The sequence below is a fragment of the Stegodyphus dumicola genome, chromosome 3 (assembly GCF_044657685.1).
Source record: "Stegodyphus dumicola isolate Sdum_Otavi_A_Nest chromosome 3, ASM4465768v1".
Lineage (NCBI taxonomy): Eukaryota > Metazoa > Arthropoda > Arachnida > Araneae > Eresidae > Stegodyphus > Stegodyphus dumicola.
In genome coordinates this window covers 36,875,605-36,898,592 of record NC_140770.1, presented here as the reverse complement: position 1 = coordinate 36,898,592, position 22,988 = coordinate 36,875,605, and the positions used below count along the sequence as shown (strand labels likewise).

The following is a 22,988-nucleotide window of genomic DNA, read 5'->3' as shown; positions in this document are numbered from 1 at the left end:
CCACTTTTTGAAACTTTTCCAGCATGTGCTGGAAAGTACTAAGTACTTGATACTTTTGTAACATTTAGAGTAATTATCTAGTTTTCGAGTAAATATTGAAGCAACAGAAAGAACTGAAAAGGGAACACTCAGGGAAATTCCTTAGTACATAGCTTTAACAAATTATAAGTTCGTTCTTTATCTATAGAAAGTGAAGGTAAAATGAAAATCATGTTCAAGCAAAGAAATGTAAAACATTAACAGTGGAAACTATTTTTTATTGCAAAATAGTTAGATATGCATTCATAATTTTATAAAAAATAAGCAGTTTTCTGTTTTGATAAGCAGTGATGTAAATACTGCTGTTGAGAAAGCCCTTAAAAATACATTGAATGATGAAAGTATGAAGCTGAAGATTACTGCCACCTTTTGCGAATTAGCACTTCAAGCGAAGCTTACACTTAGACCTCCATCTATAGGCATAGCTATTCCAGTAACCATGGCTGCTTTGTCACTTAACAAGAACAGAATAGGATTCACCACTTCTTCAGGTTCTGGAAAACAATATTAATTTCAGTTGTTACAAAGCAATAAATGAACAAGGAAAATAAAGAAAAATCTTTTAAGATAATGTGCCAGAAAATAAAAAATAACAAAAATTTGACAGGTTTCAGATTTTAACGATCGTTCAAAAGGGTTTATTACATTTTTTTACGCTCTTGTTGAACTCGTAGTCTACGAGTCACTCATTTCTGCTATCGCCTTTTTTTTTTTTTGTCTTTTTAGCTTTACTGTTAAGCATTGTTTTCTTCGATCTTACGTCCCATACAGTTCAACAGGAAAATCACAGAAAATGTTTAAAAGCAGTATAGCAGCGTATGTTTAGAATTCCCGATATAGTGTTAAGTGTTGCATTTTAATATTTATTTCAGATTTTTCTCAGTTCATCATATCCATGTTCAGTTTTCTTAGTAAGATGGCTTATAAAACTTTTGTTGTCTTTTTATTATTAACTTCTTATGCATTAACGTTACTTATAAAATATCGGGTTATTCGAACTTAAGCCACGTAAACTTTAATTCAACAGCAAAATCACAAAATGTTTAAAAGCAGCATATCTTTAGAATTCCCAGTAACGTATTGGATATTGCTATACGTATTTTTACATTTACTATATTATTATTTTAAAAAAGTATATGATGATTTCAATAAGTTCTGCTAGTGTAACTTCATAAAAATATTGAATATTTCTAATTAGATATCTCATAATTTTAATACATTTTTATTTAAATCAATCAAATTTAAATCAATATTCCTTACTCAGATAGCTCTCGAGTGCTTTGCCATAATCAAACAAACCAAACCAAAACTGACCATCGATTTAAATTTCTCTCAGACAACATTATCCTGAAAAGCTTTCAGAAAACAAATAAATTGCTTTAAGAACTCGAGAAAAGTCTTATTTTATGGCTGAATTTTAATCCTAACTCCTTTGTCTTCAAATTTCATCCGTTTTAATGTTTTGTGTTTGTTTTTTCTACCTTAGTTGTCGTTCATAAGATAACACTGTGTCTTCTATTCGCCGAAAAATCTCGTTTTATGTTATTTTATCGAATTTTTAGATCGTGATTTCTGGGGAATGATTTATTTGTTGTTGAGCAAAATAGAATAATTTTTCTTTCGAAACCATCCAGTCTTTACTTTTCATGTACTATAATGTTTATTTAATTACTTCACTAATTTTATATTTTAATTAAAGCCTTATTATACCCTCCCCCATTACTAGCTTGTTAAACATTCTGCATTTTTCAACTATAATATCAATTATTGCAATTATTTAAAATTATATCTTTATCCGCGAAGTTCACCGGGGGGGGGGGTTATGCAAGGTAAAACCACTAATTGTTAATAGTTGTGCTCGAGCTTGATTTTTAACAACGATTCGCTGGGCAGGGTAGCATGCTTAGCTTTCCATGTAACATAATTATGAGTTAAGTTCTATGAGGAAAAACTTCTGCGAAAGGTATGTCTTACTAGGCAGATAAACCTCATTGATTTTGTCACAATAAATTGCTAATGTATTTAGTTATTCCGATTCATTCGAGTTCCTGTCAAGCAGATCTATTTTTAATTAAATTTATTTCATTGCGTAGTTAGTTCGTTTGTTAAACAGTGCAAAATAAAGGCATGATGATTTGTTTCGATTAGGTTTATAATTACATATATATGAAAAAAAAAAAACGCTTAGTTTTCCAGGTCAGAGCTTCTCAAATGTTCCCATTTGGCGACCCCTTTTTCTCAAATAAAAATTTTTGCGACTTGGGTTAGAAGTATATAAACTCCGAGTACGAGTTAAAACGTTTGCTTATAATAAATTATCAAAAATTTAAATAAATACGAATATAATTGGACCATATATTAGTAATACAACCAGATGTTTAAATACAGGTCCCTCTTTTTCAGAAGTTGTTTTGCTCCTGAAGAAGAGAGACCTGTATATGATCACCCTTTAAACCTATAAAATCTTACTCAAAATCTACGCTAAAGTAAGACCACTGCTTTGCTTAAAATTAGCGAAATTTGTACTCACTTGTATAGTTCCTAAATGATGCTAATCAATATTCAGTGACTATTTACAGTTTTATCAATACTGCCGATACAGGATAGCGTCAGATGTATATTTGCTTTGAATGGCAAGTCAAACTTCGTTTTTTAAAACTTTTGGAGCATATATGCATGTGCGTCAAAACTGGAGAAAAATTCCACTGACGTTATTAAAATTTAGTGATAAATTCACGGGGCTTACCACAGAATCTTTTAAGAGGCGTTCTACTCTTCATCATATTAATGAACTGATTATTGGGATCAAACAAATTTTCTTTTTCCGCCATTGCAGTGCGAACGATAGTGGGATTAACGGAGTTAACTCGGATCTGAAAAAGAAAAGAAAAAAAGATATAACACTTGATACACGGACCACAATATTTTTTTATATAATATTCACTGTTAATTTTTTATGTTACTTGACAGATATCATAATTTCTCAGAATTATATTCAATTGATAAAGAAACACCGAAAACAAAATCTTAATGAAGCGTTTTATTATTTCAATACGACTTCCTCTGATGCGACGTAATGATTTATACCGACAATAAGCTGTAAATTGAATACTTAATGCAGTCGTGTCAATCTCGGAGAAAGAGATACATATAATGAAGCCCTCTTTAAGACCTTTAGTCCATGGTTCCAGACTTTAATAGAAAATACTGAAGTGCATTACATGCGTTTATTCCCATTTTTATGTTAAATGAATGTCAATTTATTATAAAAATAAGCGAACAATGTATCCAATATATATAATTAATGTTTTGAAATAATGTAAGTGATTAAGGGAATAAGATACTATTGGTCTTACAAAATAAAAGACCTTGAAAGAATTACAAATACATCTCAAAGATAACAAAGGAATGTTTTAATTAAAAGAAATACAAAACCTATCTGAAACGTAGCAGTTAATCAAAATTATAAGTGGCTATGGAAGGTTTTTCTATTATTTTAATATGTTTAGGCTTCAAGATAATGATTTACGTAAATTATGCAATGAGATTGGACATGCTTGTCTTATTGTTGAAGAGTGTGCAATCACTAGAGATGAGATTCAGGAGGAGCAGACAAAGACTTTAAAGCATTATATTACAATAGTGCAGCAAAAGAAAATATCAATTTATTATAAAATTTTAAATGGAGAGAAACCTATAGCAAGCATAGATCAAGATAAAATTGGCTTAAAGTAGTTTACATGTAAGTGGGTGTTTGTGTTACGTTTTGAGTATTTTCCTTTTATTTTAGTTTGCTTCCAATACTAACTTTCCTTAGTTAGTCTTTTCAGTTTCTTTCAATTTCTTTTAGTTTGGGTAATAAGTTCATTTCTTTATGTAAATTAAATCAAAACAAGAAATAGAAAATGGCTTTTTTATGCTGTTCTTGTGTTTAGATAAGAGTCAACAGGAGAACAGAGGTTTTTTACCATTTAGCTGCTTTTTTTTATCGAGTAATTTAACGTTCTTCATATCTTCCGTATTGTGTACTTAGAAAGTCTTCTGTGAGGCAACCTTTAGATAAATAGCCCTCGAGTACTTTCCCCTAATCAAATCAAACCGATCCAAATTATGTACAATTCATTTACTTTCTGCTATGGATAAAAATAATTCTTAAATGCAGTGACATTATTTGATATCACTGCTATTTTATCACGCCTTTTTTATATTTCTTGTAAATACTTCGCTTTATTAGGATTATTTGTGACAATGATTTTACTATCGTTTCGTAATACAAAAAAGTAACCTTTTTTCAGATAATGTGCTCATTAATTCGCAAGGCCATTAAACCATCTCCGATAAGCGTGAGTTGACTGTATACGAAAAGCAATGAAGCCTACAAGTATGCTAACAATTAATAAACTTACATCATACAGAAAACTTGAAAGGCATTAAACTTACATTATAGGGTCCGTATTCTAATGCCATGCTTCTAGTCAACTGATGAACGGCTCCTTTGCTAGCACAGTAAAACCCGTAACCATGAACCGTATATAAAGCTAGCATGCTTGATACGTTCACGATGGAACCACCTTGACCTCTAGCTTTCATTTCATTTGCTATAATCTGGAAGACATAAAAATGCACAATTCTGCATAAGTTGAATTTTTAGTTGAATATTTAAGTGCTCTTGAATTATTAAAAGGAAAATATTAAAATATTATCAGTTAAATATTGTATTCAGTAGTTTTGTTTACATTGCAATATGGTTCACAAAATTAAATGAGAAATTTTGTATCATGAAAGAAATAAAAGCAGTCTGAAATAGGTGAATTTTATGAATACCAAGAAGAATAAAACAATTTCATTAATAATGATCGGGAGTTTTTATCTGCATAGGTAGAAAAATATAGAAAAACAGTGATTTTATATACGATTTTGAAGCTGTTAATAAAACCATTATACCGTTATAGCTGAAACTTATTATTAAAACGTTATTAAAACATCTAAGCTAAATAAAGATGTTATTTTTTTATCTAAAACAAAGCATGTTAATAATAGGGGGACCGGAAAGTAATGTCGTTTCTGCGCATGTCTACAACAACATGCTAAGGGCAGAAGTGGAAGCAAATCCATGTGAAACACTCTTAACCAACCTTGGTCGACCATCCAAGAATATTTAAAGCAGAATGAAAAAATAAACAAAGCAGGTGTTTAAATCGCCCATAATCTGTCCGAAAAGAACAAAGCCAACCTGTCCATCACATGCAACGTATTGCTTCAACGGCACCATACAGAACCGTTTTTTGATCGTTTGATTAGTCCTATATGATCCAAAACTCAAAAGGCAGTTTTAATAGGGTTTACAAAGGGTTTACGTCTCAAAAAAGCGTTTCTGGGTGTTTGATGGAGTATTCGCGGAATTGTCCATTTTGAATTGCTGAAACCTGGAAAGCTGTTAATGCAGACCTTTATTGGGAACAATTGGATGGAGTGAACCAATCTTTAATCGAAAAATATCAATTGGCAACAGAAAAGGCGTCATTCTGCAACACGACAATGCAAGACGAACACTAGAAAAAATTAATGAATTGGGGTAGGAGGTACTGCCATACTTACCCACCATACTCGGCCGGTATCGCAGCATTGGATTTCCATTTATTCGGATCCCTACAACATTTTCTTTGTGGCAAAAAATTTGAAAATTTGTATGATGTCCAAAATGTCCTCTCGAGATATTTTACTCAAAAACCAATTGATTTTTATCGGTCCGGGATTGAAAATTTGCACATTAGATGGCAAAAAGTTGTTGATAACGGGGGTGATTATATTATTGGTTAAAAATAAAAACTTGTTAAAATGTATTCGTTTGAATTTAATGTAAGAAAGCGACATTACTTTCCGGTCCCCCTATTATTTTCAAGAAAGCAAACTTAAAGGTGAGATATTCGGCAGAAAGTTGTCCTTTTGATTAGAAATTAATCTAGTCCGTGTCATTTAGAGAGTTTAATACTTCACTTACCTGACTATGATAAATGTTACTTTTTTGAGACAATTAGGAGATTACGAAGCAGTAAATGAGGAAAACGAACTGTTCCTGAATCGAACTCCGGATGGCTCTGGTGGGCCATTATACGAAAACATCACTAAGGGATAAATGGTATATTTTTTACATCCCTTAATACTTATTTTTTATATCCCTTCAGTGAAAAGGGAGTAGAAAATGAGATCTAGTTAGCAAATTCAAATGTTGACAGATAATCGCTCACCAGAACTTTGTACGAGTGACCTTAAAGATATTCTTTGAATTTTATTTTGTAGCGGGAAATATAAAAAGTCAATGCATCTTTTCTACGAATCTAAATACAGATTTTCCGCTTGCTTTTGAATGAGTTAACTATTATATTACATTTAGCATTCACAGAAGTAATGATTTAATTTCTTATAACTGTTCTTGCTGACATGCTGAATCTTCTCATCTAATTCGTCGCCGAGTTTTTAATACCAGTTAATGCGATTTACCAAAAATATTTGAGTCTATTTCTGTTTAATTCCAAATTTTTAGTTCACAACAAAATTATTGTTTCTTCTCCACGTTGTTCATTAATGGGTATTCATATACTCACGTTTACACGAGAACAAACTCAATCTTACTAAAATTTCAGGGGATCTGAAGAAATCTACTTCCTCAACAGCAGCTTTTCATAATTTGTTATACACTACTGATAACATTAATATTTTGGTCTTATATATAAAAGATCTCTTTGTAAAATTTGAGAAAATACATGAAGTGAAAATGAACTGGGTGAAAGCCTATATTGGTGTTATAGGCAATGAGAAGGCCGACATGCTGGTAAAAGAGGCTACTATGGGTAATGCCGGGAATGTGTTCGATATTCAGACATAAAAAGGAATTGTTACTGGTAAAATCAAGGATTTCTATTATGATTGCTGGAAAGAGAAATGGAACATTTCGGGATAAAGGAAAATTATAAATAAATAAATAATTTTTTAATTATTTATTTATTTATAATTTTCCTTTATCCCGATAAAGGAAATTTGCAAAATAATAATTCGTAATTTTTGTAGTACTGAAAACAAAGCACGACACTTCGTCAAAGACTGTATATTATTGCGACATGTTAGGGAAAAACATAGTAACATTGCCGCAGAAAAGAGTTTATACTTGCAAAGGATTTGATGAACTTTATAAATGACAATAGAACAATTTATTCGGAATTTTGATTTTATGTTTTTAACTATATTTTTGTTTTAAACTGTTTTGGGTGTGCTGCGTTAACCATGAGACCGTTTATTATCGACCAAGAGGGTTGCAGCACACTCGTGTATTACATTACACTACTGAACTTTCTTGGATGTTTCAAGTAAAACATTAGCTGTAAAGTGCTTAAACAGCTTGCGTTGTAAGAGAACAAACATACCGAAGAAACAAGCGCTAATGTAACTAAGAACAAACTAAAGAAACCGGTATAATCTGGGTAATTTTAAAGATTATTATTTTGAAGATTAAATAAATTTTATTTCACGGTTATGGGAATATATACGTTTCTTTCCCACAGCTAAAGTTTAAGGTTTTATTTAGTATAGAAAATAATAGTTTGCAAATTTACTCCTGTTATGCCAATTCTCGTTTCTTAATTTTAGTTGCTTTAACATATACTTCGTATTCTGTTCTGTGATATCGAAGACTGCTTTTTAATTTATGAGCTTTAAAATTCATAACAATAAAGCACGCAAAAGAAAAGTCTGAAGACACGTAAAACTGGGAAGAAATTACCAGAAGTGAAACGAAATCGAAATTTGCAGGGTACGTGACAAACAGAAACCTCATAATTTGCACACAATAGGAATTTTTTGCCTGCTGAAAATGAATCAACAAAAATGGGATCAAGAAGAGAGAAAAATTCGTGAATGTAAATTAAAATGAGAAAGGTATCCTAAAGATAAGAGCAGAATATAAATCAAAACACGAAATGCGCTAGTAGAGATACAGAACCAGATAGTAAAGAGTCGAATACAAATAAATACATTTGAAAACAAAAATAGATTGAATGTTAGAAAGGTATAAAGATCAAGAAGGAGGAGAAAGCGAAGTTAGAATTAAAGTGGAAAAAGGTCTTTGAAGTTTGATATTGCATTTGGAAGTTTTCAACCCAGCATTTCATTTCCTTTTTTCCCATCCGAAAGGAATTAGGTTAAAAACACGTTTCTCTGCAGCTTGAAATTGGAATTCCAGTCTAGAGAAAGCACGTCCGTTAAAAACGTGCTCAATGAATTATGTATATATTCCACGGAATGCAGCTTAGTATTTTACATCGGTTTCCATTGACTTTTGTTTTGATTTACAGTAAGACCCCGCTTAACGCTGTTTCGTTTAGCGATGTTTCGGTTTAGCGCTCTTTTATTTCAACCTGGGGATTCCACGAAATCGCTCGCAGCATACGGAGATTCCCCGAAATATTATGCAGCGATAGGTTTCAAATACATATCCGAAAGAGTGTACTTGCAATTTCTTGTTTGGTGCGGTATTGTACAGACATATTTTGAAGGGGTAAATGTGGAAGATGTCGAAGAAATAATTCAAGAAGCAGCGGCTAGTCTTTCTAATGATGAGCTCAAGGAATTAACTGAACAAGAAGAAAACAAAAATGTTGACAGCAGTGATTCAGAAGAAGAGCAAAAAGAACTTTCGATGGCGTTTGTAAAAAGGAGTTTGTCTACCATAACTGAAATAATGGATCAATTCATTGAAAATGATCCGAATTTTGACAGGAGCTCAAAAGTAAGGCGTGGTGTTAGAGATGCTCTATCCGTTTATGAAGAACTTTTAAGAGAACAACGCAAAAGAAAAAGGCAAACAACATTAGATGCTTTTGTCGCAAAAAGGCAGAACACTGAAAACGCGGAAGGCTAACTAAATATTACTGATTTAGAATTTTATTTGTTTTTTTTAAGAATATTCGTTTTGTTATTTATATTTTGTTTTTATTTTTGCAAGAAATAATAATGTGGTATTAATTTGGGCTTTAAGAAATAAATGTTTGGTTTTATTTTTATTAAAAAAACATACTTTTTAAATTTAATACCTAACCAATTTCCTAGCCATCTTCCCCTAACCCCAATATTTACATGTATAGATAGCCTCGTTTAGCGCTGTTTCGCATTACGCTCTACTTTGATGGAACGTATCCCCCGCGTTAAGCGGGGTCTTACTGTATTTTTGTTTTTCGTCTATTCTTTCTTAAAAATGCTTTAAGTTTTAAGGAAACTTTATTATATAGAAAGAGAAAAATTATGTAATTGTGAATTTCCAGCAAGTTTGGAATAAAAGAAGCCAAGTTTCGAAAGCATTTATTGCAGCTTGTATTTAGAAACTCATAGCTTAAAAATGAGCAAATAAAATCATATTTTATTTTAAATTCTGGGGTATATAAATAAGTGTAATAGATACTAAGTTCCGAACGAGAGTTTTCAGCGAAATTCGAGTTTCGTATCAGACTTTTCAAATTTTTTTCCTAAAACAGGTTTATTCAGATTGATTAGATAAAAACTTTTTGAACGATAAGAGAATATGGCGAGTTCGTTTGCAGTTATGTAAATACAATTATAGATAAATTTCGACAATATTTTTATGGCACTTCTATCACAATGAGGACTACTGTGCTTGCTCAAAATCTACCGCTTCCACTGTAAGGATCTTAAGTTTTAATAACGTTTATTTTATTTTAAATCTTTACTATCACTTCTTATTTTCTACTTCCGGCCAGAATTAAAAGCTTTAACTTATTTATGCAAATTTGTCTGGCGAACGCCAAGTACTTAAGTTGTGGCTTTTTGCCAAGCGAGAGAGAGGAAGGAGTTAGAAGCAGGCCGCTTGCCTTGGCAGTTTTACTCGGTTGCTGGTTGCCTTCCAGGCCAGAGGTTTAATCCTCTTGATAATTTTAAACGTATTGTAGTATTAACAGTTCTCTGTACTACATACGGCTTCCTGTTAATATACGGCCAATCTTCCACGTAGGCCCTTGTTTATTATTCCAAAGTTAAGTTAGAGTTTAGTTAATATTTTTATATTCTTACGTTCAGACCACAAGTGGTTGGTCTCTGTATTCCGAAGTACGGAAATCATTGTAAAGAGTGAAAAATAAAGGGTTTCGTATACCCTTCCTGTGTATCTTGTCTACTTCCCACATTTATTGAACATAGCTTTAGTAAGCTCCCTGTTCCGAGTCAGGTTCTTGAATGTTCCCAAAGCAAGTAAGGAGAAACACAGAACCTGATACCACTATGGTGTTTTTTGGTCCGCACACCTCTCTCAATCATAGTCTCTTGCAGTCATAAGTCTGGAATTATCAAGATATATTCCAGAAATCGGTATTGATCGAATCGAATACCACAACGCCTAAGATTGTGAAATCACATGTATGGTCTTCTTAAAGCGGCGAACTGTGTTAATGTTTTATCAGCTGAATATGGACCCGACAGAAAAGGCAGGGTATGCTGCCTTGAAGCATTTTTGGAAATACGTTACAAGCACGATAAAATTGAAATATTACTCACCCACAGCACTCATAAGAACACTTCGAGAAACACACCACTACAAGTTATTCATATGCTGTATATTGTTGCGTGCGTACGGGTTCGTAATAGACTGAATGCACAAGTTCGATGAAAAGTTAATAAAATTTATTCTTATCACAAGAAATAAAACAAAATGCTGAAAGTTTTCCTCATAGATATTCGTACAATATCACACAGTAGTTACATTTTAAACTACTAAAACGTTAAATAGAACACAATTAAAAAAGTAAAGAATGCTAATCCGATCTCACCGCGAATTCGCTACAGTCAACATCAACAGATAAGTAAACAACTGAACCGAGATGTTTTTCTCCGGCTTTTTAAAGCTTTTTAATCATGCACGAAAATATTCTGTAACTTATATTTTCTCGAGGTTCCTGGAAAGCAAACGAGTAGAATTACAGTTACAGCTAACACACAATTGCATTATTTCAAATTAAATATGTTGCGGAGATAAATTTATTAAATGTTAAATGCACGTGCTCTTGTATTTTTACTTTTCCCGCGTAGCTTTCTCTTAAAATTCGTCACGCGCTGCGTTGCACGGGAGAATAAAACAATTTTAATTACAATTTTACTAAAAATAGCTAACTAAATACAAAATCCGTAACAATATTTTATTTTTTTAAAAACTTAAACGCACTTGTAAACTCATTAGGTACAAGTCAGTTCAAAGAGGCTTAGATTAACGAGCCCAATAATAGCTGCTGATATCTTAAGATATAAAACCTCGATATATCAAAGATATCTTGGGATATACCTTTGTTGCATTCCAAGTCGAAAAAACGAGGTGAGAAGCCAGCCAAGCAACAAATTTTTAGAACCTATGACATTCATCATAACTTCTAAAAATATCATCATATATGACAGAAAATCATCTAACTTGTGTTTATACCACGGTTTTGCATTGCATGATTGATTTCTATTGAATGACATAACTGATAACTACTGCATATTAGTATATTTCTTCATCTCGATTACAATAATTCAGTGATGTTGTACACTATTGTTACTGACCAATTTACCATTCATTCTGAAATAAAAGGGGTAAACGGATTCTCCTTAATTCAATATATATATTGACAGTATGTTAGCTATATTTAATAATATTCCATTTGTTATTCAATAGTGTACTTTCGTATCACATCGAAATGTTACCATAAACTTTCTGTTCGTAGTTATTGATTCTTGTCTTCAAATCTAAGCATCTGATTATTCATTGACTCTTCATGAATTAAGCTTAAGAATTATTTATGTTCTTATCATTCTGCGTATTATTTTATACTCACCACCTTCTGATGAACATCACATAAAGATATGGTGAATATTTAAATATATATTCACCATATCTTTATGTGATGTTCATCAGAAGAGATAAAGATATGGTGAATATTTAAGTTCTTCATAAAGCTTCCTGAAAGGAAGGATTTCAAAACTAAGAGTATAAGAGCAGAAGCAGAATTTAAGAACAGTACATTTTACATGCACAAGCATGTTTAAAATTCCATCAATTTCGATTGAGTTCTATTCGAAATTGACGGTTGAGTTCTATTCTATCTGTCATTTATTTTTAAAGTTTTGTTTTTACTTTTTATATTTTTAAACTCATTAATTATTCCGTTTTCATTTTATCATATATGAAATGACATCATGATTACTTTTACGAAGCAGGACAATGCAGTTTCGCACAGAACGTCAAAAGCATTTTACCGAAGAGATTTTTTCCAGTAAATATGTCTGTTTTCCTGTAATTTATTTCACAGCATTTGAAAACAATGTAACTATAGGAACTGAAAAACGGAGAAGCAGAACAAGATGTCATGATGTCAATTCACATATGAGATCGCCTACAAAGAGAGAATTAAAAAAAACATTGCAAAAAGGCACGCTCTTTGGGGTAAAAAACTAATAAAGCATTATTAGTCCAAAAGGGGCTATTAATTTCGTTTTGCCATTTTGCGTCGATTCACTATAAATTTCGGTTCACTTTTCAGACTGTTGCCACCAATTATTAGAGCCTGTGTTATATTTAAAGAAATTAAATAATGAAGAATCTGCATAAATGTATGTATGTTTCTCGCACTGTGATAAAACAACGGTGCCTCCAATTTTGAATAGCGTAATCTTCACTGAATATGGGCATCTGGAAACCCGAATTTGGAATCTGAAATTTGGTTGATTATCGATTTCATATTTTGTAACACTTTAACGAATTTTTGATTAACAAACTCAACGATTTCAAAGCGAGCAATGACAATACTGTACGGAAAACAAACATTTTTATCTGCAGCGCGCGAGACTGTGTATCGGAAAATCTAAAGATATGCCTCATTTTAAAATTATTTTGAGATATTGCTGTTGAATTGAATTTTATGGTTGAAGTGTAAAGAACATGATATTTAATAAATAAAGTAAACAAACAAAATGTAAAAAAAAAAGCCTCTTTGGACGTTATTTAAAATCTGAAACCTTTCCGATGTTTTTTTTTATTTTAATTTCTAAGAAATTTTTAAAATAGTCATTTATATGAAAAACACTTCATTCTAAATTAAGAAACACTGCATATAAGATGTAAACATTCATGGCAACGGTACTACTCTTTGTGTACCTTCTGTTAACAGTATAATGATTCAAATCATAGTATTTGAGTTGTTTCACAACAGTTAATTGAATATGAGAGAAAATTACAGCTTTTGCTCCTGCATTTTCGCCAGCTGAATTTCTGTAGGATAAGTTAGGAATTGTACAGAATTTCGTTAGCTAAAATAAACAAAACATCTTTGCAAATCTTATAGCATCCGTACACTGGCAGTTAAAGATTAGTTTTACTGCATCTTGCTGTACCAATGATAGGCTAATATTCAGACACGTATAATAATTTTGCATAATGAAGTATACTGTTTAGACATTTCCAATATATTTCGTTATACACGGAAAATATATTGCACGAAATACATAAAAGATAATAAAACATAAAAGATAAACCTGTTTTCATAATTTTTGTTAGCTTGAATAATTTTAGTATATAAAAATAGAGTAAAATATTTAATTCCTATAGTAGTTAAGTTTCCTAAACTGTTTTTAATTTCCACGATACCCTTTTATTATCGAATTTTATCTGCAACTGAAAGAAAAGTCATGTTGTATCTCAATTAGATTAAATCATTTTATTGGTGTAAAAATATAATTTTCTTCCTTAAATATGGTTTTAGATAGCGGAATTAATAAATTACGGCTGTCAATTTTAAATATTTATTTTATGATTAAGCTTCGGATAAGAAAATGAAAACTATTTTGATTTAAGGCAATAACAAATCACAGTGCCTTTCAATTAAGTATTTAGCTAGAATTTGTTTACTTGATGAATAACCGTGGACTGAGGTTATTTTCTGAAGTCCAGTGGTGGTATTAAATTTAAATAGTTTATTTAATTCTAATTAAAATCAAAAAGCAACTCATTTTTAATCTAAATCCAATGACAAAGCATTTCTTTTAAATTGATTTTTAATCGCGAGGAAAACGAAGAATATGCCTTAGTAAGTAAATTGAAATATTGATTAAGTAAATTGAAATATTGTTCGATAGTTGATAAAATAATTATTGATAAGTTCGACACACAACTTTTCCTTTTTATGTTTGCAGAAGTTAATAAATTAAATAAAATATTTTTAATACTTTAGTAATGAGAGGTTCTATAGAGTCTTCGAGAATCTTAAACTATTTAAAAATATTTAGTTGATTTGCCGCCTTTTTTTTTTTTTTTTCCCTTTCCAGTTTTTTTTGGGGTTTGTGTGTCTGTAATGTTTTGATAATACGAGTGATTTAAAGGGATAAATAAAATTATTTTATAAAGGAAAAAATACTAACTTGAGTAATATTTACAATAGATTTGACGTTGATATTAAGCGTCCTGAAAAAAGAAAAAAAAATCAATATTAGATGCTTTACATGTTTATAAATAAAATATAAAATAAGGAGGAAAAAATATAAACTGAAGTTTTTCTTCCCAAATGCAGTAATATAAATATTATTGTTATATAGATTGAAATAGAAGTTCAATAACATTTTCAAGAAGAGTTTTACTTTATAGTCTATAAAAATTATATTTTATCAAAATATAGCTGTTTCTCTGGAATAATTGTGCATTTAGGTAATTCACAGCCTGTTTTAGATATTTTGAATGCGTAAACCAATATGATGTAAAATACTAGTTTAAATTTATTAAATTTAAAGAAGAAATTTCACATATATTTAAATTTTTCTGCTTAGACATTGCAAGCTCTTGACAGTTTTGCATGTCAATAAGTGAATAACATTACTTTAGTTTGTGTCGTAAATGTACTTTCAGTTTATATTTATTATAAAATAGTCCTCAACTAATTCTGAATTCGAATATTTCAAATTCCATCTCCTCCAAATGTTTCCAATAATCCTTTCATATTTTTAGATATTACAGAGAATACCTTTTAAGAAATGGAAGCAAATATAATACAAACTGTACAGTGAATCCAGTTGTTATCATGTTTATCGTTTAAAAGGGTGCTTAAATCTTAACTGCAGCATTTCTTCATCTACTACGAAAGAAATATGTATTTATTGCACTTAACATTACATATTTGTAAGAACCTTAGATGAATAGATAATGCTGCATATTTTACTCCTTTATGTCTTGCTGTATGCTTTGCTTTATTAGTAATGAATTTAAAAAATCCATCTAAAAGTATATAAGCTATTTTATGTTGATTATCCAATTATTAAAGCCAGTATTTTGCTTCAGTACATATAATACTAAAATTGGAACTTCTTCTTTCTATATTCCTCACCTTCTTTCTATATTTCCAGATTTGAAATGAGTTGTTTGTATTAAGTTGGGAAATTTGAATGCTTGTATGACATTCTGGCAGACGCGTCTTGCAGTTACATGCTGTCGGCAGCTCTGCTTAAATTTGCATTTCCTGTTTTAGCGTCTTACGAGCCATAGTTCTAAAAATGCGCCCCGGTAAATATCTGAGTCCGGCTAGATAGATTATTTTATGTGTAGTTTCAGACATTACATTGAAACCTATCTGCATTAAAATTTAACTTTCTGTTATGTTAATATAAATACCCGCAAGGTAGCGGAAGTTAGTTATAGCAAAAAGCTGTGCCTGTTTTGTTCAGTTAGAACTAAACAGAAAGGTTATTTTAACTTCAGTATTTGAGATTTGTTTAAGATGTAGCGATAACTCATTACCACTCTCCTGAGGTTTGCAGAACTTTTTCCAGTCACAGTATAATCCTGCAAATATTATTCACAGCTTAAAATAGTTTTAAAATATTTCATGATCGGATTATAATCAGAAAATGAAGAAATAAGTCACTCTAAGGTACTGAAATAACTTTAGATTTTATTTTTTCGTACATTACATATCTAAAATACTTCACTTTTAAATTGGTACATCAGTAAGGAGAACAAATAGCAGAATGTTATGTATTGTATGTATACAGTATAATAGGAGAAACACATGATTAAATTTGTTGCTGGTTTGAGGTATTCGGTGTGCAGAACTGCCAACTTTGTCAACAATAACGGCTATAATTGGACTGGGAACGGGTAGAATTGAGCTTGGCTGACAGATATGAGTACTTCATTTCATGCTGTTTCAGCTCTATGCGAGAGTTCACCAATCGTAGTGGTTGGTGAGTAGTGGAGTGCCAGACTCTCGGCAACCCATGACCAAATGTTTTCAATGGGTGACAGATCTAAAGAACGTGCTGACCAGGGCACCATTCGGACACGTTCTGTATCAAGAAAGTTTATTACAAGCGGGCAACATGCGATCGTGCACTATCCTGTTGAAAGATGATGTCACGCAAGCGTCGGAGATAGAACACATCCACGAACGTTAACACATCAGAAATATAACAGTGTCTGTTCACCTTACCGGCTATGGGAACAAGAGGTGATCCTGACGAGTATCCGTATACCAGCACACCAGATGCTGGGCCCGTATGAAAATGAAGAATTTAAGCTTTCAACGTTCGTTCTCCTAGATGCCTCCCTATACGGATATATCCGTCATGATGCTGCGACAAAATGACGACATGATGCCACTCCTGTGCGCACTGTCGTCGTTCATTTCACTACTGTGGGCGACCCTATTTCTACTGCAGAGTCAAGAGAAGCCGTAACAATGGTCGCCTCTCTGATACTTTCATTGTGCTGAAGACGTCATCGCACTAACCGTGCTCACACCTTTTCCCGAACAACATAAGCAGCAATGTTGGGGAACGATAAACCACAATCTGAATAAGCCACGAATCTGCCTTGATCGAATTCGGACACGTACTAGTGGCATAACACGAGGCATAAGACGATTTTTAAACACACACTCACAAAAATGTTCAAATGTATAAATAGGAATTTCCATTGTGTATAAATGGCTAGATTACCTATTGTGTAATCTTTCCATTTATACGCAGTGTAGAGGGCGTTACTGAATCATTTTTTATGCGCATGCGCTGGAACGCTAATGATTTTTAGACTGTATTAGCATGCAATAATTTTCACGCAGATTTGACCTTTGTTAGACGCTCCTTTCAGGGTGTAGCAATTTCAGTGGTATTACACACGCACACACATACATTCGCTTTACCGGATGAGAGTGAATCTCGAGCGCCAGCTATCCTGAGGGAAATTTCGGAGAGAACCAGCTACTAAGATGGTTCGGTTAGTCTTTCGCCCCTACGCCCGGATCTAAAGATCGATGCACACACACATATATATATGTGTGTATTACATAAGACACAGACACCCACACATATATATATGTGGGGGGGTAGGTGGGTGGCTGCGCGATAATTTTCTAAGATGATAAAAATCATCTACAAAACTACTACTGCTACCTTCTTAATGATTTTAAGATAGCAGTATTTTAGGATGCGTGGGAGAAAAGACACCAATTATTTTTTAGACATGGCGGAGGCAATTTATATGTTTCTGGCACAGAGTTAGGATGTGTAATAGACGAATGAAATTTGGAGATCAAAAGTAGTTGCAGACGCACTACATAAATTTATTCCTTGATGAATAATATTTTCGACATATATATTCTCATTTATGGGTGCGACAAGCTCCCCATAATACTATATACAACTTATCCCCTTTCGGGACAGTAGGCGATACAGCGAAGCAAGGAGACACGCGCTAGAAGGCCACGAGTTACTGCGCATTTTAGCAAAAAAGTATTTATAGAGCTGAATCCTTTGTTTAAATTTTGGATTGCGATTGGATAAGAGGTGGCTGCATTGCAGATTTAAAGATGACATAATGCGGATTAGATTTTAGATATGACGCATTTTAGATGAGAATGTAGCCAAATTAAAATTAGTAATTAAAAAGACTATTGCTAAATTAAAGATGGAAATTTTCTTTCATATTTTATATGTTACGTATATAGAAACCATTCTGTATTTCTTTTAGTTTTTATATTTTGTAAACAGAATTAATTTGCCAAGAAAATGGAAAAATTTATTGATGACATCTAATAAAGCACGTGAGGACTATTTGCCTACTGGAAGTGACACCTTCATGAAGACAAGTTGGACTATATTTCTAAAATTTTCATGAACTGTATAAAATCTAAATTTCTAAAATAATTATATCTAAAATTAAATTATTAAATTTAAATCTTGAAAAAATTATGAAACATACTTAGCGTTTTCGTGGAGTTTCGCGTTTTACGCATGTATAACGTAGATACGAGCGAATTTCTCTTAGAAAGTCCTCCACAGAGATACCCCCTTAGACAGATAGCCATAGAGTGTTTTGCTAAATAAACAAAATTTAAATCATTGAAAATATACGAGTATCATAAATTTTGGAATTTAAAATCATCCAAGAGAAGTATGCCAGAATAGAAATTGTTACCAAACCAACACTACTAATAGCTCCCTCTTCTTACCTAGTAGAAGCAGCCAATTCAGTAATTTAGTAAGGAAAACAAAGTAGGAGAGAAACAAAGGAGTATTTTTTAAATTGGATACTTAAGAACTAAGTTAAGGAAATTCATTCTAAATTTAAGAAAAAATGCATTAATACATCAAGCGTAGCCATAGCATTAGTTAAATCGAACTTTTGTGCAATTAAAGAAATTGTGATTTTACTTCTGATATCTTGTTTTTATTCGTAAAATTAATAAGAATTATTATACAAAAAAGAAGTAAATATAAATCTAATAAATCATTTTTTCAAAGCTTTTGTTTCTATTCCTAGTCTAGTCGTTGTCTTTTAAGTTATTTATGTGTAGTAAGATTATGTTGTAGGTTATATATTATACAGAAAATAGAAGGAGTCTATGAAGAAAACCATTCTTTTAACCTTTTGAAGACGGGATAGCCATTATAGTGGCCATAGAGTCCTCTCTTTGAAAAGACGGGGTTGTCCACTTTAGTGGCCATGTCTTTTCCCCTATTTTCCAGGCTAAAAACTGGAGTGAAATGTCAATTTTGACGTCCCTGGTGTTTTAACACCTTATGTCTTTCAAAGGTCTTCCTTTTGCGACATAGATGCACCCCTCTGAGAATCCATTAAACTACACACAATAATCTTTGTTGCAAATAGGAGGTGATTTCTTAAAGGGAGGAAAGCATTCGGTTCAAGATTCCCCGTCCTTTGGTAACTTTTACAGCTACCAAAGCCCCGGCCTCAAAAGGTTAAAAGGGATCGATGCAAGAAAAAGTTGGGAATCTCAGTTTTCCATTATGATATGCACAAAACTTAATACTTCGCTCTTTGGCTTATGTGAAACTTTGCCAAAAATTGTAAAATAAATACCAAAAAAACGCGAATTTTTATCGGCAAATTTTGGGCTTTATGATTAATACCTTCACATTTTTGTTTTTATGATTTTTTAATTAAGAAATATTTGAAATATGCTGCAAACCTATCCAATTCTTTTTCAGTGAGTTCTCCGTATTCCTTAACATCCATGATGGCAGCATTGTTGACCAGGTAGTCAACTGGCCCAACATTCTTCATAGCGTGTCTCGTTTCTTCCCATTTTCCAATATCTAAACATAGCGGCTGAATTTTAGGGCTCTGTAAATTAAATAAAAATCATTTTTAGAATAATAAAATTGTATAAAACAAGCTTTAATATGCAATAATAAGATAAATATTACTCCATTTTGTATGATAAACATTTTTAAGAGAAAATATTTAGAAAAACAGAAATTATTTTTAATCATTCAACACAAGCAATATATATTTTTAGGCTTTAATAAATTTTATGTTACATTACTTGTATGAAACATATTCCATTTCTTTTATTTTTCTGTACCTTGTCAGGTGCCAAGGTAATGGGAAAATTAATTTATTAATGACTTCGAGCAGACCCACCAGCGGCCGAGCGTTAAGTCCCAGAACACTGGTAGTTCGGTCCGAAGTTCGAATAACGAACATTTTCCCCTTGTGTAACGTGTTAATACGAGCCATTTTCTCTTAGAAAGTCCTCCACGAAGGCATCCCTCCCTTACTTGTAGTGATGCTAATAATAATAATTATAATAATAATGACTTTCGAGCAAAATACGTGAAAACTATTTGCCTAGTAGAGGCGAAACTTTCACATGCATGGTAAGTTAGATCATATTTATTTTACACGGACAGAAAGCCTCGAAAACTGTATTCGGTCAGAAAATTCAGACAAAGGGATCTAAAGATTGATCATATGCGACTTCAACTACTATTCGTTTGCTTCGTCAAGAGATACTGATGTGATTTGCTTGTAATAAGATAGTTTGTAGAGACATTAGTATATTTTTGGAAGCCGGAGAGATGAAAAATTAGCAACCGCCTTCGCCGGAAATCGAACCACGGACCTCTGGATACCGGCCCAGTGTGCAAAATCACTACACCACGAAGGCACGCTAGGAAGGTGGGAGAAATACCTTTATACTCCCCCTTTTAAAGGACGACTGGGATTTCTTAGGAGACCCAATCACCAAATCCTGGGTGTGGAGAGTTATCATCCACAATCGTTTTAGTTCGGGCGCCACTGTAGAGATATTAGGTTATTTTTGGAAGCTGGAGAGATGAAAAATCAGCAACCGCCTTCGCCGGGAATCGAACCACGGACCTGTGGATACCGGTCCAGTGTGCAAAACCACTACACCACGAAGGCACACTAGGAAGGCAAGAGAAATACCTTATAAGTTTAATGACGGAAAACCTCGAAGTAATATAAGAGCTGATATGTTTTCTAAATCCAAATACTGCTCTTTTGACACACATTGAAATGTGCGCGAATCAGTTAAAATTTATCTTACAAATTACGCATACACACTTCTCAGGAGCAGTGAATTCAATAAGATACTACATAATCAAAATATTAGCAGAATTGAAATACTCCAATCTTCAGAAAAATCTTTATTATTGAAATTTGCTGTTTATGAAGGTAGAAATTGTTTGTGACATATGGTTTACGTGAATTTTTAGAGATGTCTAAAAAAAAAAAAAAAAAAAAAAAAAAAAAAGTGATTTTAATTAAAAAAATTAGCGTAAATTTTCAAGAAAAAGCTACTATTTAATTAACATGTCAAATCTTAGAACTGCCTTTGAAACTAATAATGATTTCTGTCTAATTCATATGTTTACACATTAGAAGATGCTTCCGATATCATTTTAAATGACTATCGTAGAGTTTTCTTATCCAATAACTTGGTAAGTTAAATTATCATTAAACTCTAATTTATTGATTTTAATCTGATGTCTGAATAAACGTATGTAAAATTATACATCATGCAGTTTTTCAAGACATTAAACAGACGTAATTTTATGTTTTCCTTCCTTCCAAAATTTCATTTTAACACAGTCTAGCAAAATAATTTTTATAATCATTATGGCATATATCCTTACCAGTTTTCCATTACATTATATAGATTTCAAATTTTATTTTTGGAAAATTAGTTATCAGTTACATGAAAATATTTTTTGGTAATGATGTAGTATGCGATCTACAGCTTTTAGTTAATTATTTATTTCTTAGATGGCGCCACAAAAGAGCTGTTTTTAAATTCAAACGTGCGCTAAAACGGTGGGAAAAAGAAATGGTTAAAACAACTAATTCTAGAGCCACCGTCTTAAAAGATAAATAACTAATAAAAAGCGGTAGATCGCATACTATATTATAGGCGATATTTTTCCATATTAGGTTTCATTCCTATAGTGGATGAGATAATGAGCAGCAGTGATATTACTCAGAAAATATTTTTACAGCGATAGAAATGTCTACTTATTTCTAATGAACATAGTTAGTCAGATTAAAGAAAAAAAAAAATGTTCATGAACTTACGATTTTCTGCAAAGCATCCAAATCAGATTGAGTACGACTAACTGCTACCACTTCGGCCCCACCTTCAACAAGTTTCAGAGTTAGAGCTCGTCCAATTCCTATCAAAATATGATTTCACAGTACTTCACTAAATTACCCTTTTAAAGACTTTATAAATAATAAATTTTTAATTTATTATTTATAAATGTTATATGTTATATTTTTTATTTTATTTTTAATTTATAATTTAAATAAAAATAAAAACTTCATTTGGAAATAATGAGTTCAGAATTAAGTTACAGTAATCATAAGGCTTAACCATCTCTAAATTTTGACATTTTTTAAAATGGTATGACCTTGACAAAACAACAAGTTTACAGCGTCGTAAAATGTCATTTTAAGTTGCGTTACCTGCTACGAAAACATTTATGCTTATGCTTATATTTACATAAACATGAAAAAATAGTTTCGATGAAAATAAAAATTTCATGCGGGCTTTATGGAAGGCATTGAGAGAACGAATTTACCTTTTCCTGCGCCTGTCACGAGAGCGCGTTTACCGTTGAATCCAATGTCCATGATTTTAGCACTGCTTGAAAAAGACCGTCGCCAAACTTGAGCTATGACTAATGTTTGCCGCTGCAAAATCGAGATGCCCATTCAGCCGCTGTCTAAGGGCTGATGTTTATTTTGCGTTTTGTTTCCTAAAAGCGCCGCTGCGCAATATGCTGCGCAAGGAAAGAAAATAGGAATCGAAACTTGCTATCATGAATTGGAGAAAAACTGACCTTCAGCAGTAAGTAGTGGTTAGTAAGGCGAAAAAAAAACCAATAGCTGAATTCTTTTTCTTTCTCTTCATAAGGGGGCGGACGAAATTACACAAAATTTATGCAAAATGCAGTTAGGCTTTACTTAAGCTCTTTTAGCGACTTTTTAGATACTACCTTGAAACTTGTGCTCTAACCTCGTATATTTTTTCACTGAATAAATGGTTGAAAATTAATAGAAGCTTTGAATGTTAAATTATAAACAAAACTATTTTAAAGTACATGATTTCTTT

The 22,988-nt window shown here is 32.1% G+C and overlaps 1 protein-coding gene across 1 annotated transcript; it reads right to left on the bottom strand.

Annotated features, from left to right (window-relative positions):
• Positions 1–236: 236 nt before the first annotated feature.
• On the bottom strand, positions 237–22,639 carry LOC118192206 (L-xylulose reductase-like). Its single transcript, XM_035363116.2, has 7 exons — positions 22,456–22,639; positions 21,950–22,047; positions 19,542–19,696; positions 14,485–14,527; positions 4,480–4,644; positions 2,786–2,912; positions 237–533 (listed from the first exon to the last, which is right to left on the bottom strand). The coding sequence occupies exons 1-7, from the start codon at positions 22,586–22,588 to the stop codon at positions 424–426; spliced, it is 831 nt and encodes a 276-aa protein (XP_035219007.1). The 5' UTR covers positions 22,589–22,639; the 3' UTR covers positions 237–423.
• Between the last annotated feature and the right edge of the window lie 349 nt (positions 22,640–22,988).

What these genes read in the sequence shown, in the direction of transcription:
- LOC118192206 (XM_035363116.2), bottom strand. Translation starts at nt 22,588, where the DNA reads ATGGGCATCTCGATTTTGCAGCGGCAAACATTAGTCATAGCTCAAGTT. An exon ending in CGTGACAGGCGCAGGAAAAG is followed by an intron (nt 22,048 to 22,455) that starts GTAAATTCGTTC and finishes ATATTTTGATAG; the next exon opens with GAATTGGACGAGCTCTAACT. An exon ending in CTATTGTAAATATTACTCAA is followed by an intron (nt 4,645 to 14,484) that starts GTTAGTATTTTT and finishes TATGTCTTCCAG; the next exon opens with ATTATAGCAAATGAAATGAA.